This window comes from Palaemon carinicauda, unplaced genomic scaffold (assembly GCF_036898095.1).
Source record: "Palaemon carinicauda isolate YSFRI2023 unplaced genomic scaffold, ASM3689809v2 scaffold47, whole genome shotgun sequence".
NCBI classification, from domain to species: domain Eukaryota; kingdom Metazoa; phylum Arthropoda; class Malacostraca; order Decapoda; family Palaemonidae; genus Palaemon; species Palaemon carinicauda.
The window spans coordinates 76,940-92,447 of record NW_027171728.1 but is presented as its reverse complement, the minus strand read 5'-3'; the positions used below and the strand labels follow the sequence as shown (position 1 = coordinate 92,447).

General features: G+C 42.9%; 1 protein-coding gene across 5 annotated transcripts in view; it reads right to left on the bottom strand.

Moving 5' to 3' along the window:
• Window positions 1-15,508, bottom strand: part of Vinc (vinculin) — a 112,228-nt gene that overhangs the window by 26,056 nt on the left and 70,664 nt on the right. For all 5 annotated transcript variants that reach the window (XM_068369282.1, XM_068369283.1, XM_068369284.1 and 2 more), the window contains 3 exons: window positions 13,910-14,040; window positions 12,964-13,203; window positions 3,497-3,587 (listed from right to left, as the gene is read on the bottom strand). In XM_068369282.1, the coding sequence (XP_068225383.1) occupies window positions 3,497-3,587; window positions 12,964-13,203; window positions 13,910-14,040 (462 nt within the window). The remainder of the gene's footprint in view (window positions 1-3,496; window positions 3,588-12,963; window positions 13,204-13,909; window positions 14,041-15,508) is intronic.

Below are 15,508 nucleotides of genomic sequence, written 5' to 3'. Positions count from 1 at the left end.
ATTACTGTATTCTGAAAAGGTGTGACTATGCATTACTGTATTCTGAAAAGGTGTGACTAAACATTACTCTATTCTGAAAAGGTGTGACTAAACATTACTCTATTCTGAAAAGGTGTGACTATACATTACTGTATTCTGAAAAGGTGTGACTACAATAGGAACGGATTCATGTCATGGGAAGAATAAATTACAAATGAAAAATGCCATGAAGTGTATCATTCTGAGATCAGAACACTGACTTGATTTCAAACACGAAGATGGCTTGTCAATGCAGTAAGTCTATCTGGAAAACCCAAAGATATAAAAGTAATCAAACAGGGACGATTAGGAAGACCCCCCAAAGACCAAAGAGAACATAGATGAAGACTTGGACCGGATGGATTTCAGGCAGTGTGTGCAGTGAAGAAAAATCATTTCACTTTCAATCCTTAAATGAAAAATCTGACGTAAAAAGCTTATTGATGATGTTACGTTTGATTATCTTTATTTTATTACCATGAATGTATTTCAATACCTATTTGTTGTGATACATATACTGGCAATTAAATATTCAAATTATTTTTTTGTACGATTTCCTTACAATGTATTCTTAGAATGACTCATGAGCATAAATAACCCTTTTAATTATAAGAAAGCATTACTGCCATAAAAATAAGCAGTTTTAAAGACTACGGCCCAAGAAATTATCTCGTGGCTAAGTTAACCCCTTTTACCCCCACCATAAGGTTAAATTTTGAGCACATTTTGCTATATATTTTTTTTTAAATTGCTCTAAAAGGCTTAATTTTTGTCCTAGAGAGGGCAGGTTGGTCTCATTCTTTTGGAAAATGCCTGAAGTTTCTCATAAAATTATCAAAAATATATAAAAACATGTAATTAACAGTGTTTTGCAAGGACGTACCGGTACGTCCATGGGGGTAAATGGATGTGTTTTGTGAAACGTACCAGTACGTCCTTTGGGGGTAAAAGGGTTAAAAATTCAAATTATTTTTTGTACGATTTCCTTACAATATATTCTTAGAATGACTCATGAGCATAAATAACCCTTTAAATTATAAGAAAGCATTACTGCCATAAAAATAAGCAGTTTTAAAGACTACGGCCCAAGAAATCATCTCGTGGCTAAGTTAACTGACCGTGAAACATGATGACTGATTTATGATTTAATTACTTTGATATAACCACAATAGACATAAAACAATAACTTGATATGTACAAATAAACCATTCCAACTTGACTTCAATATCAATAATTAATAGAAGAACCTTCAAGAAACGTAAAAAAAAATAAAATCCAAAATATGTCGACTGCACATACACAGATAAGAAAAAGTTATTTACAACAATTAGGACAAGACATGAACACCTGCTACAGTATAAGCACAGCATGATTCAATAATGTAAGAGAAATAGTTTACAACTTTTAACATTAAAATATGAAGCAGAATTCTAATAATAAAATTACTGTACTCATTTCTATCCTAACCTGGCGTTCACCTTTCTTCTCGGAAGATGGTTAAATTTTGATGTCTACCCTTAAACTGAGGACTATGAAGTAGGAGATGATGAATGGTTAAGTATTACTTTAAAAGCTCAAGATGGAGAAAACTGGTAAAATCCAACCAGCCACCTCACTTATACAAACAACCACCAGCCTGGTTTTCTCTGGCTTTTCCACTAAATCATAACACATTTTCCTTTTACAACTAATGACTTTTTACATGAACAGCTACTAACTGAAGATGATCCTTTGAAAGAAGAACAGAGAGGGAATGGCATTCTTCACAATGGTTATTCAAATCAGACTTTTGCCCTTGGCACGCGACACATTGAGAATGAGGATACATACCTTGAACAACCCTCACAAGAGAAAGCAGCCAGAGAAAAAATCCCTCTTCAGAAAAAAAATATCTTTTTCTATAGATCCCTCTAAAAAACAAAATCATGATCTTGAGAATGGATAGCATGTGCACTGGCACCAGTGACTAGAGATCTGTAAGCCATACAGATCAGATTTACCCAAGCAGTAGCACCCCCATACATCCCAATACTACACTAGAAGTGGAGGGCAAATCATATATAAAGAAAATGAGATATATTAAGTTTAAGGGCCGATGTCTACATTTAACCATCTTCATATGAATGCCAGGGTTGGGATATAGAAATAAACTACGAATATGTACAGTATCAAATAATATACACCACTTCTTCAATGTGGGGGAAACTCTATATTTAATATAATCAATCTTTAAATTCTGATAGGATTTGAAGCTCTAACATGAGAACCTATTAAACAAGGATTGCCCGAAATTAGAGGACCTTGATAATGTGATAACACTTATTGTTGATTACCTAAACTAATATAATAGATTGAGGAAATTTTCATCCTCCTATGTACTGAAAATATATAATAATGCAATCTCTACTGCTTGACTATGCAACAATATATCTTCTAAATAACTTTAACTAATTTTATGTGTTATAATTATAAGCAACTAACAAATTCAAGGTGTATTAAAACCTTGAAAATTCTAGTAAAAAATATCATCCAGCTAAACCTCACTAGCACTTAGAGGATCAATGAGCATAATAATTCTTGATTTCTTATAAAATCTTTAAGGAATGAGATCATGATCATAATTCTATGATTGCTACCAACTTGAAAATAATCCTTGTAGTTCTACCATGTCTCGGAAAAACAATCTGTACAATGACTAACCCATCTAAAGGATCATTCTAGTGGAATGCCCTCTTATAAGGATCGGCTGGTTTCATTTAATACAGTATGCACTACTTATTCCAAAATAGCATATATATTGCATGAAATCAATTTCTTGATAAACCAGGTATGGATGGGCATGAGACTTGAAATTCTAAACTAATGTTTACTCTTTTAAGTAGTTATATTCATAAATCTCAAAGTGAAGAATCCACAAAACCTGAAAGAAAAATGTGTTCCTGTTTTTGAAACTAAAGTATCTACTTAGTATTTCCCAGAACTGGTAATTAGTATTGGTATATTCTACCCACCTACAATCTATGAGTAGCAAACTAACATTTAAAACTTAAAACTTTGTACTTATCACAATGTTCCTACTGATTTGGATATGATAAGAATAATTATGTAAAATCTGCAAACAAGTTCCATATGCAAAGATTTTTAAAACCTACAAAAGGTTTACCGTGTTCAGATATATTACTCAAACTTGTATGTATAATAGACCTTTTCTGAGAAATCTTAAAAAAGAAAAACATGATTAATTCTGATAATACAACTGCATAACACATCTAATTCATTGTTGTAAGAGTCCATCAGGAACATATCTACTCCTAAAAACTGAAAAAAAATATATACGATACGCTTGCTGTTTCAACATTCACTTTGCCTCATGTTTCGTAATAGAAATCTTTGTGAATACGTACTGAGGAAAATATGTACTATAGAAAATACTTAACCTTAACAACAAAATCTGTAATTTTGGTTTATGAATCCTTACCTTGAGCACCAAGCATTGTAGCTTTTACAGTAGAAAGAATCTTCAACTGAGTACCAATTGTTGGGATGCGTTCGCACACTTGCAGAAGATTCTAAAAGGAAATAAAAAAGAAAACTTTGAATAATATATTACACCACAACACAGTAGAATGTCATGCTGCACAAAAGCATATTTGAAATTGATTTATTATAAATAAAATGTAACTCGTTAAATATTTCAGCTTACAGTTAGACGTTACTTTAATTGGAACTCTGTGAAAATTAAGTTTCTCAAAATAATTTTCACCTTATGTGAACATACATTGTCTTACAAATGATATTCTTATAATAAATCTAATTATTTCTATAGTCACCTAATGTTCATAGTGCTTCTCTCTCCCGAAGTTGGTTAAATGTCGATATCAATCTTAAAACTAAAAAAATTCCTGTTTTCTTTCCTTGCAATAGGCCTATCCCTTTGAAAAGTATTGAATTAATCCAGAAATTGATGGCCATTATCTTAGCATGGGCGTACCATAGTTTCTTACGGCAGTTACTGCGTGTACTGAGTAGAAGAAAACATAGACATGGCATTCTTTATTTGTACATGCTTTGCTTGCTACAGGTGCATTACATGTCTCACTCCCTGAAGTAGACATGTATGTGAAAGATGGTGACCTGCCTGAGAGAGTCATACTGTTGGTTAGGCAGACAATAGTGATCCAATCCTCTTTTCCATGAATGTTGAAGAGGAAAGCTTTCGGAGCATGACGGATGACAAGGAACGGGCCCGTATGTGGGGGTGTAAGATGTGGCTTGCAAGCGTCGATGCAGATACGTGTTGCGATATGCAGCTCTTTTGGTATATGCTGCTTTTCAAGGGGCTTTTAAGCCTAATGGGAGGGGGTAAATTTCCCCCAAAACGTGAAGTAGAACCTGGAGATATTCGGAGGATGTGGCCGATGGAAAAAAATTCCACAAGAATGAACAATGGTTTGCCATACACTATTTCAACTGCCGCAACTTCCATGGTGTCATTGGGAGTGATCCTCAGTCCGAGGAGGAACTAGGGGAGATGTGGAAATTGGCTGGAGTCAGTACAGCGAGACACCAAAGGTGCTTTGAGGAGTGATTCAATGACCCAAAAATGCCACTTCCCTGATATCAAAGGTACAGTTGTCATAACTGACTACAAGACCGTTCTTCTACAGGAGGCCAAGGACAACGCGTAGGTGGTCATCTTTGGAGGCGGAGAATTGCAGTATGTCAATAACATATGCATAAGGGGAGGTCCCTTAAGATGCCATCCACGAGTCATTAAATGGGCTCCTACATTAGGAAGGCCAAAGCAGGAGTAATTGAAAGTATATGTGCCGAGGTTCATGGGCACCTGATAATACCCCTTCAGGAGGTCGAAGGTCGAAAATACTTTAGCACCGTGAAGGTAGGTGTTGATGTTGGCGATGTTGGGACGGAGTAGTGTTCTGGTTCCAACTACATGTTAAAATGCCTTTAAACTCCACAACTCTATCCTTTTTCAGAATGTTGTGCAGGGGTGACAACATTGGGCTTGAGGTTCTTTTGACAGAGGTCCATTTTCCCCATTTTGGCAAATGGTCTGGGGTCAAACATTTGAATCTTGCAAACACTTTGGTCCCCGTCGTCATTATATTGCGAGAGATATTGTACGTAATGGGAATCATGAGCATCTGGCATAGTTTTGGGCAGAGGATGTTGTGGGCATAGACATCTGTGGGCTTGCTGATGTGGAAAGCGAGGTCAGAGATGACAGGTGATAAAGGTGTAGATAAGTAAGAGTGCAATGTCAACCAGGAGGTAGAAATGGGAGGAGGTCTGCACCGATGAGAGACCGTGTAATGTCGGTGATGGAATCCAACCAGTACTGGGCACCCCAAAATGAGAATGTCAGTGTCTCGTAACCGTGGGTGGGGATTGCAGATCCATTGGCAGCTACTAGACGGGCATCAAGAGGGAACATGGCAGAAGAATGACAGGCACCAGCATCTACCTGAAGGTGCTCATTAGATCCTAAAGAAGAAATTAGCTAATTGGGAGGCCACTACTGCAGGTGATAGCCAACTTAAATGATGTTACACAATCGACATCTGGAGAAGAAGCAATATGAGCATCAGAGGAGGTTCATAGAAATAAATGCTCCTCCAGTATTGATGCTAAAGTCAATATGAGCTGAGTATGGAGGCTTTACAGACATAATCAAAGACAATATCAATAATAAAAAAGTAAACACAAACATTGATTAGCTAACTTGATTAGCTAATGAAATGATTGCACTCTCAGAGATACAGTGAGGGATCTATTTAAAGGATTTTACAGCATTCTTTTCCTCTCACTCTTTGGCATTCTACAATACCTCTGTTTCCACTTTCTTTCTTCTACATTGCTCCCTAACTTTTTATATTTTGCTTCATAATGCAACTGCTATGCATTCACCCAGTTACACACAGGTTCTGAGTGGCCTGCCTGATCCAGTGTTGGGCCATATGGCTCAAATTCTTAATTCCAATCTCATTTAATCTTGGTATCAACAAAAAATCTGCAAGGCTCAAGAATCATCAGCCCTGACTCCTCTCAATGAGATTCAAAAGCATCATCGTCTGGAAATACAAACTGGTTCTTTCATTGTAAACAATCCTTTCTTATATCACCTCAGAAGGTTAAAGTTAGCCAGAGTGATCACAGCTTACCAATAATGCCCCACCTCATCACCTTGCCACACGGCCACTGCAGTCACCCTGCAGCAAATATCTTCAGTATCATCAAATTTTGTCACCCTTTTAAGAATGCTATCATGAAAGAAGAACCAGTATTTTTGAGAGGGAAATCATTTTTTTATAAACTTCATTTGGTTTTTAAGTAATTGAAATAGTGCCTTATTTATATAAGGCTATGATGGTTACTTCAGTGGCATAATGAATGTGTATGGAATTCTATTCCTTGGACTAAACAGTATAACAGTAAAAATCCTGTTCTGTTTAAACTGCTTTAGGTACAGCATTGCAGTATAAAGGTTCTATAAATGACTTACTATATACTGCATAGAGGACTACAAGGGATTTAGCATGTGTGTGCAAGGACCCTCATAATACAGTAGACAATATTGCTATACGTCATATCATACTGAGATTTAAATTTACACAACTTCTGACTTGTGCAAGAAGTTTTGTCAACAAAATATCACAAATTTTAAGTAATTTGTATTTTTCCTAACAATACTTACCTCGAACTACTTTCTTAGGAGTATCTGGGATCTCCTCCCAACCGACCAGAGTTTTGTGGAGTTTACCCTAGTCCCGTTTTCTATGAGGGGTAACCTCAGGTGGAGTGGAACACGCCCTGAGGCTATCCCCAGGTCAGAGAGCATGCTTGCTCAGGTCTCGATCTTCAGTAAGTTCTTGATAGCTTAGGTATCTACGAAGTCCGGCAAGGCACTCGGGGTAGGATGGGAGGGCCATTACCCGAAAGTAGTTCGAGGTAAGTATTGTTAGGAAAAATACAAATTACTTAAAATTTGTGATTTGTTCCAACACAGAATACTTACCTCGAACTACTTTCTTAGGAGACTTATACCTTAGGAGGTGGGAGTGTCCTTCAGGACCTAGAGACCGTGACGAGAATAGAAGAGGAACCTAGGTAGGAGACTAGGTTCTGCTGACCTCAAAGAAAACACGAGAAAATAGGGAAAACTACGCAAAAAACCATCTTAGTGTCTAAGTAACTCACTTCTGCAAGAATCCTAGGAGACATGTCCTTCCAATGATAGTGTATCCCAAGGCAGTTTCAGGGGGCTACCCGAGTCATTTCCGGTAAGGGAATAGGGGAAGGAAGAACAAGGGGGCTCAGGAAGGAACCTGTGTCTCTTGGACTCGCTACCCGCAGTTACCACTGGGGCTACACCATTAAACCATTTGGAGCGCGGAAATGACGGGACCGAGCGAGAACCTGCCCAGGGACTTTCTCGAGCAGTCCTTCAAGCAGTGAGCCGTAAAGGTCGACTGGTTAGACCAAGTACCTGCCCTCAGGCTTTGGCCCACTGCCATGTTCTTCTCAAACGCCAAAGAAGCATTTAGACTCCTAATGCTGTGGGGTCTGGGCTTTCCTGGAAAGGGGGGACCCCTGCACTACTGTAGGGCCTGACGATCACTTGCCTTATCCAGAAGAAGAAAGTGTTCTTGGAGACTGGCTCCTTCACAGTCCCGAGGAAAACGAACAGACTCTTGATCTCGGGATGAAGTCTAGCTGTCCTTTCTAAATACTGCCATACTGCAAGTCCCTCGGGTTGTCCGAGCGAGGGATAGCTGGCACTGAGAAAAATTCCATTTTGGGGGCCCAAACAGCTGGATTCTGAGTCTTGGCTACGAAGGAGGGTAAGAATCTGAAAGTAGTTTCTCGCCAGCCCTTCGAGTGTGAGATCTCGTACGACAGGCCAAGAATCTCACCTACTCTTTGCTGATGCCAGAGCTAAACGAAAGACTGCCTTGAGGGTAAGCTCCTTGTCTAGAATGTCTTTTAGAGGTTTGAAGGGAGGTTCCAAAAGCCTCTTCAAGTACCCTAGCCACATCCCCCGGGGGCACTCTAACGGCTTGGGGGAAAAACGACTGCTCGAAGCTCTTGAAGAGCGTCGAGATCTACCTGGAGGCACTCAGGTCTATGTCCTTCAGGAGGAAGACTTGGGATGGATATGGCCACTTCGTCCCTGAGATAGACCCGGAAGTCTGCTATCTCGTGAATGGAGGCCCCTAATGGCCTGATGTTCTTCGAGGAGCACCCCTTAGAAAAGGTAGCCCACTACGCCTGGTACACCTCGACTGACGAACGCCTCAGGTACCCTGACATCCTTGATGCTGTCCTCGACGGAAATCCTTCCTTTTTCAGGAGACGCTCGATAACCTCCTCGCGTGAAGGAGGAACCATGGGTTTTCGTGGAACCTCTGGAAGTGAGGCTGCCGGAGAAGGTCTGGTCTGTCTGGAAGTGGCCCAGGTGTAAGGCATGCCAGTTCCTTTAGATCCGCGAACCACTCTCTCTCTGGCTACCAGGGCGCTACCAAAGTCACCCACAGGTTGGCCGCCCGTCTCATTGGAAGTCGTCCTCGAACGCTGCTGCTGGATCTGGCACAGGAAAACAAAACACGGTGAGCTGTGCGTTTAGTCTCGTGGCGAAGAGGTCTATCACCGGCGAGCCCACTTCAGGGAGAGGCCTTTGACCACTTCTGGGTGTAGGGACCACTCGGGCCCTACCACTCGACCCTTCTAGTTGAGGCCGTCGGCCAGGCCGTTCCTCTTCCCCGGAGAGAACCTGGCTGAAAAATTAATTTGTTACACTTCAGCCCATTCTAGGAACTCCATCATGAGACTGCACCGTTCCTTCGACTTCAGTCCTCCTTGCTCCTTCACGTAGGCCACCACCGTGGCGTTGTCGCACCCCGGATCCACGGAACTTCCCCGGGGTAGATGGACGATCTCTAGGCACACTCTTTGTACGGGCCTCACCTCCAGCACGTATATGTGCAGGTTCGTCTCCTCGACTTCCCATTTACCTTTTGCCACTTTGTCGAGAAGATGGGCACCCCAGCTCTCCTTGGATACGTCCGTGAACAGGAGCATCTCCGGAGGGTCGGCAGAAAAGGGCATTCCCTTGAGGGTGTTCGTTCCGATTGCTACCACCCCAGGACTTCCTTCGTCTCTAGGGACACCAGGACTATCTAGTGCGGGGCGTCCTATCAGTCTTTGCCAGACCTTGGCTCTCCTGGGCTGGCCCGACAGGAAGGGCCAGAGTATCTGTTTCAGGGTGTCCAGTTTCTCCTCGGAGGGGAAGGCCCTCACCATCCGGGAGTCTAGAACCAACCCTAGGTAGGTCATCCTGGTGGAGGAAATCAGCCGGGACTTCTCCAGGTTGATGATGATACTCAAGATCTTGTAGAACTGCAGGAGCTTCTCGTCTTGCTCCCTCAGTACTTCCTCTGAGACTGAAAGCAACAACCAGTCACCTAAGTACCGAATCTGGCGGACGTCCTGTTCGTGCGCCCAGCCTGAAACTGTTGCGAAGACCTTCGTGAAGCCCTGAGGACTGTTGACAGTCCGAAGCATAGGGTTTTGAACTGCCATGTTTTGGTACTCCATTTTACCTTTAGGAACCTCCTGTTGGAGGGATGAACAGGAACCTGGAAGTAGATGGCTTTGAAGCCTATGGACCTCATGAAGTCCTCCTCCTTCAAGGTCGCTAGGACCGACTTCGGAGTGTCCATCTTGAAGCCGGTGTTGTACACGAATTGTTGAGGGCCGAAAGGTCTCCAGAACCCTGTCGCCTTCTCCACCAGAAAGAGCCTGTTGTAGAACCCTGGACTCGGTTCTCGACTGGTTCTACTGCCCCTTTCGCCAGCATTGCCGAGCCTTCTTCCTGCAATACTGCTACTCTCCAGGGGTCGCTGGATGCCAACCACTTCGCCTGTTGATCTGGGATCCGAGGTGGAGGTCCGCTAGGAAGGGCAGTTTGTACCCCTCCTTTAGTACTGCTACGGTCCACGGATCCGCTCCGTGGTCCCGCCATGCTTGCTAATATCGTTTGAGGAATCCCCCCACCTGAGGCGCCAGCAGGAGTAGGGGGCCTCCCCTCCTAACTCCTTCGAGAGCCGCGGCCTGAACGCCCTCTCCTGGAGTCCGAGTAGGAGGGTCTGAAGGTTAACTGAGGAGTCGAAGCTCCCCTACGGGGGGCAAGGCAAGGGAAAGATTACGTGTGCCAACTTCTACATCCAACGGGCGGACGGAGCCGAAGAGGCACTGGGCAAAGGTGCGGGGCTCTCTCTCCAGCGGCCACTGAGGCAGGCACTGGAGAGGCAATAGCCCCGTTCGACCCGCTCGGGGGAAAACCACTCTGCCTTCGTCACGGATGGAGCCGTCATGGGTCTACCCCCTCCCGGGGAAATCCGTGGAGTTTAAGTACCCTGCCATGTCAGCGGCCTCTTCTGATGCTTGGATGGGGCTGGCCGGGACAATGGCACGGCTGGAGCCGCCGGAACGGAGGTAGCCGTCATGGGTGTGTCAGCGGCCACCTCCAATGCTTGGATGGGGCTGGCCGGGACGATGGAGCGGCTATCTCCATCACGGATGAAGCCACTGGGACGGAGGTAGCCGTCATGGGTCTACCCCCTCCCGGGGAATCCGTGGGGTGTGAGTACCCTGGTATACCAGCGGTTGACCACGAAGCCTGAATGGAGCAGTCGTGGTACTGGGTATGGATGCCATGCTGCCGGGTTGATCCAGCGGCTACCTCCGCTGGAAGGATGGAGCTCCTGCGGATATCCATGGAGCCACGGGCTTCCCCGTGCTGGCTGGTTGGTTCCTTCGTTCAGGGCGGGCCATCGAAGAACCGGAGGCCGGGACAAGGCTGCCAGTCCGAAGGGGCAACTATCTCCGCTGGGCGGGAGAAGTCGGAACCTTCGCGGGCTTATGCCTGTCGACCGAGACCTGGCTGTCGAAGTCTTGGAGGCTGGGACACGGCTGCCAGACCGAAGAGGCGACTCTCCGCTGGGTGAAAGGAGTCGGAACCCTCGCGGACTTATGCCGGTCTGCCAGAGCCTGCTGTAGGGTTGCCGGGGTTCACGTCGAAGGACGGGCACCACCGTCGGAACGGGGGCTTCCGTCCTGGGTCCAACAACTCTTCCGGAGGTTCTTGTATCTGCGGGCCTGCCCGTCGAGGAAAACCGAGGGCTGCGCTCGTGAAGAGCTAGGTGGCCTTTGGAGGTCAGGACTCGACTCTCTCCGCTGGGCGGATGGAGCCGACCCTTCGCGGACTTACGCCTGTCGACTGGAACCTGCCACGATGAGTCCCTCTGTCGGGTGCCACTGCTGCCAGAGGAGTATCTATCCAGGGAGCTCGTCCTCGGACGCCAACTTGAAGGGCCCGGTGCCGCAGCTAGCTCCAGCAGCCTGTCGAGGTGAACCACCACGCACTCACTGCTCTTGAGGTATCTTGAGCGCCGACTCTCGTGGCGCAACCTCGAGGGGGAGCGAGAACGCGACAACTTCTTGCGGGACTTCTCCCTTAGTCTCCTGAGCTTCCTCAGCGCCTCGTCTTGGGGGGCTCCTTCTCGGCGACGTCCTTGGCTGCAGAAGTGACGGAAAAACACGCCAAAGAGGCTGGAGAAGAATGAGGGACATTTTTTCCCACATGGGGTCATCAGAGGAGACGTGGCCTGCTTGCACCAGGACTGTCTCCCATACACACTCCCGCAAGCCCCTCACTCGTCTGGAACGACGCCACAACCCCACTATCCTGAAGATCAGACTCTTGGGGAAGGGCCGCGGGCCTCTTCCCCGCAATGGACTTACCTCGTCCCCTACTCTGGGTAGGGGAGGGTGGTAGGGAAGCTCTGTCAGACGAGACGCCCGGCGAAGCAAGTGAGGAAGGGACCCTAGGCTTCTTAGGCGACCTCTTCGTTGCCTACTTCTTCTTGGTGCTATACCGCACCCACTCAGACTCCTGGGGAAGAGCAATGGGCCACTTCCCCACAACTGACTTACCTCGTCCCCTACTCTGGGTAAGGAAAGGTGGCTGTATAAAAGAAGCTCCATTCGACGAGGCATCGGGAGAAGTAAGCGGCGAGGAGAGGCTCGTCTTCCTATGTGACCTCTTGGACGCCTTCTTCTTCTTGGTGCCGAAGCGCACCCACTGTACCACGTTCCAGGACTCGCATTCCAGACACGTGACTGTAGGAGAACATAAGCTGCCCCTACACGATGAACACAGAGGATAAGGGTAGGAAGGGGTATAGAATGAACACAATGGGTCCACGTGGGGACCGCGTAAGACACAAAAGGGGGGTCGGGGACACAAAAGGGTCGCACTGGGTAAGGAGAGAGCGTCGAGAGTTAGAGAGCGCCAGAGAACTTACTGGAGATCGAGACCTGAGCAAGCATGCTCTCTGACCTGGGGATAGCCTCAGGGCGTGTTCCACTCCACCTGAGGTTACCCCTCATAGAAAACGGGACTAGGGTAAACTACACAAAACTCTGGTCGGTTGGGAGGAGATCCCAGATACTCCTAAGAAAGTAGTTCGAGGTAAGTATTCTGTGTTGGAACAATCTTAAATTGAGAGCCAATGATATTTGTAATATAAAACCTCATTAATGGTGTACAGACAAGAAGCCTCACAAAAGAGCATATATATTGAACTATATTTAAAAAAATAATTGGTTACATCTGTAGAATACACCATGATACAGTAGTCAAAGTCACAAATTGATTAACACTAACAAGACTGCATTAAAAGGATCAAAAGTTTACAAATTTAATGAATAAAATCATTTTGAAATCTAGCAATAACGAGAGGTGAACTTCTCTGAAGAACTTTCATGACAATATTGTAACATTTAATTAAAAAGGATATTCATTATAAATCTTTGATTGAATTCAAATATAAAATGAAAATACCAACAGCATGCAGGTCTTACCGTTCTCATTCGTTTATCTGTACATTCTCTCGCAAGGTCCTTCGCTAGACGTGTAACCTCCTCTGAAGCCTCTGCAATTGCTTTAGCGCAAGCAATCAGGTCCTTCTTTGTTCCTCCTTCCCCTCTCACGAGCTGTGACAATCTGGCCATCAACAAGGCCATCTTCTTGGCAGCCGCAATGATGTTATTGTCACGTGATGACCACTGCTTCACCTCTTGATGGAGACCATGAGCAGCCATCTAAATGAGAATAGGTTAATTTCCAGTAGTATGGGTCACACCATCACGGTTTAGTCGTATAAATCAATGAACATGGGAAATAAGTAATTGACCATACTTTTTCTTATCTTTCTATGAAAACTTGAAACAAAAACGCATGTACCGTACAAGGAACATACATAATAGGTAATAGAAAATAATTTTTCTTATCCTTTTATGAAGATGAAATGAAAATGCCAGTACTGCACAGAGAATATATAAGATATGTATTTGAACATATTTTTTTCTTATCTTTTTATGAAGACTTAAAACAAAAATGCCTATACCGTACAAGAAATATATAAAATATGCAATTGAACATACTTTTCCTTATCATTTTATAAAGAATTAAAACAAAAATGCCTGTACCATAAAGGGACTATATAAAATAGGTAATCAAACGGTTTTTTTCTCTTATCTTTTACCCTAACAAAACTCAAAGTATGATTGTAAGTAGGTTGAGGACTGTGGCTCCTCAACCTCCACATTTTAAGAGCTCATTATGTTTCTTTAACTCTATACGACTTTTAAAATTTTAGGTGTGATTCATGATAAAAAATTCACTTTTAGGGAGGTAGAATCAGTTCATTATTTATGTTCTATTTTAGCGTGATAGAATTTCCAAAAGAGGAATTATGTCTTAAGTTTGAATGCTGCTGATAAAGACTTAAAACTAAATTGACAGTACCATAATGGGCTGGCTAGGCAAAGGTGCTTCGTTAAACATCTGGGTCTCCTCTTCATCATCTGTCTCTGGAGGTGGAGGTCGTGGAGGTGCTTTCTCTCCCCCTGGGAGAGGAGGACGTGGTGGAGCTTGATCTGTGAATCAAGAGTTTAAAATAATCACTCCTACATCAAGATCTAACTTACAAGTCCGACATATTGGGTCCAAATGATGATTATACTAATTCGGATCAATTAATTAATAAAAATATCTCATGATAACTATTCAAGATAAACATAAATCTATACTTTTTGATGTAACATAAGTAAACTTTTGCCTGTGTAAATTCCTTAAGAATTACTCAAGAAATTTTGCAAAACCACAGAATTACAAAATTCAGCTGGTTGATTAAGACAGAATTAAATTTTAGAATAAATATGTTATATGAAGAATATAGACCACTGTTATACTAGAGCCATTCACTTCATTACCTCAAAAGAAAAACCATTAAAACTTATAAATCTGAGGAGAGACCCTACAATTCTAGGCTGTCGGGAGCTGTTGACCAGTAATAATAAACTTTTTCACCTAACCCATTAGTTTACTAATGACTAAACTCAAGATTCGAACTCAAGAAAGAAAACTATTCTAAGAAAAATTTACATTTTCAAGAAAGTGCCAGGTGAAGAACGAGAAAAGTGGAAAAACAAGTTCTAATTTAATTTTTCACTAGGCTGCAGTAGTGTTTCTCCTACTCGCCAGCAGGATATGCTATAATTTGTTTGCAATCCTTAATTGACTTCTGAACAAGGATATAGATATTTGGTGATAAATGTCATGATGGAAATCTGCTTCATTTTCATGAAACTTCCCTAATATTTATATGCTGAATACCACATATAGTGGGGACAGTTAAAATGCAACTCAAATGCGTCATTAAATGGATGTTAGCAAAAAACAAACTACTAGAATACTTCTTATACATAATACAATTCTCCGTTTGGCGTAGCTTGATAAGGGTAACAGATTTGCTACCTTCTTCCTGTGAGTAGCATGATAAGAAGATTACACAAGTCATACCTACTGAAATATGGTCAAGAATGGGTTTAAAAGACACTATTTGAAAAAAAGGTAAGGTAGTCAACAATACAATTTACTCACACAATAGACTTTGGTCTTGATAATGAAAAGTACTTTATCTACTGTATCTATGATAAGCAGTAAGAAAACCTACTTGGGTTAATCATGTAGGAATTTACTGGTGTAAAAAATAGGCAATAAAGGGAAACTAACAATAGCTTGAGGTCCAATAAAATTTTCAAACTTAGAGAAACAATCAAATTGGCAGGGGTTTAGTGAGAAAGTTTGAAGGATGTACCCAGTATGACAGGTAGTCCTTAATCACATGGTCACTTACCAACCACAAACACATGTATCCTTTCCCATACAGAAGGCCTTCACTTACTTACATTCGGAGATACAATACAGACACAAATACAACTGAAATTAGGAATCTCAGATAGTGTATCAAATATTCATACACTGTAATAAGATAAGGAAATATTGTAATAAAACAATATCATATAATTCGATACATTAAGTAAAACGACATTGGCAATAACC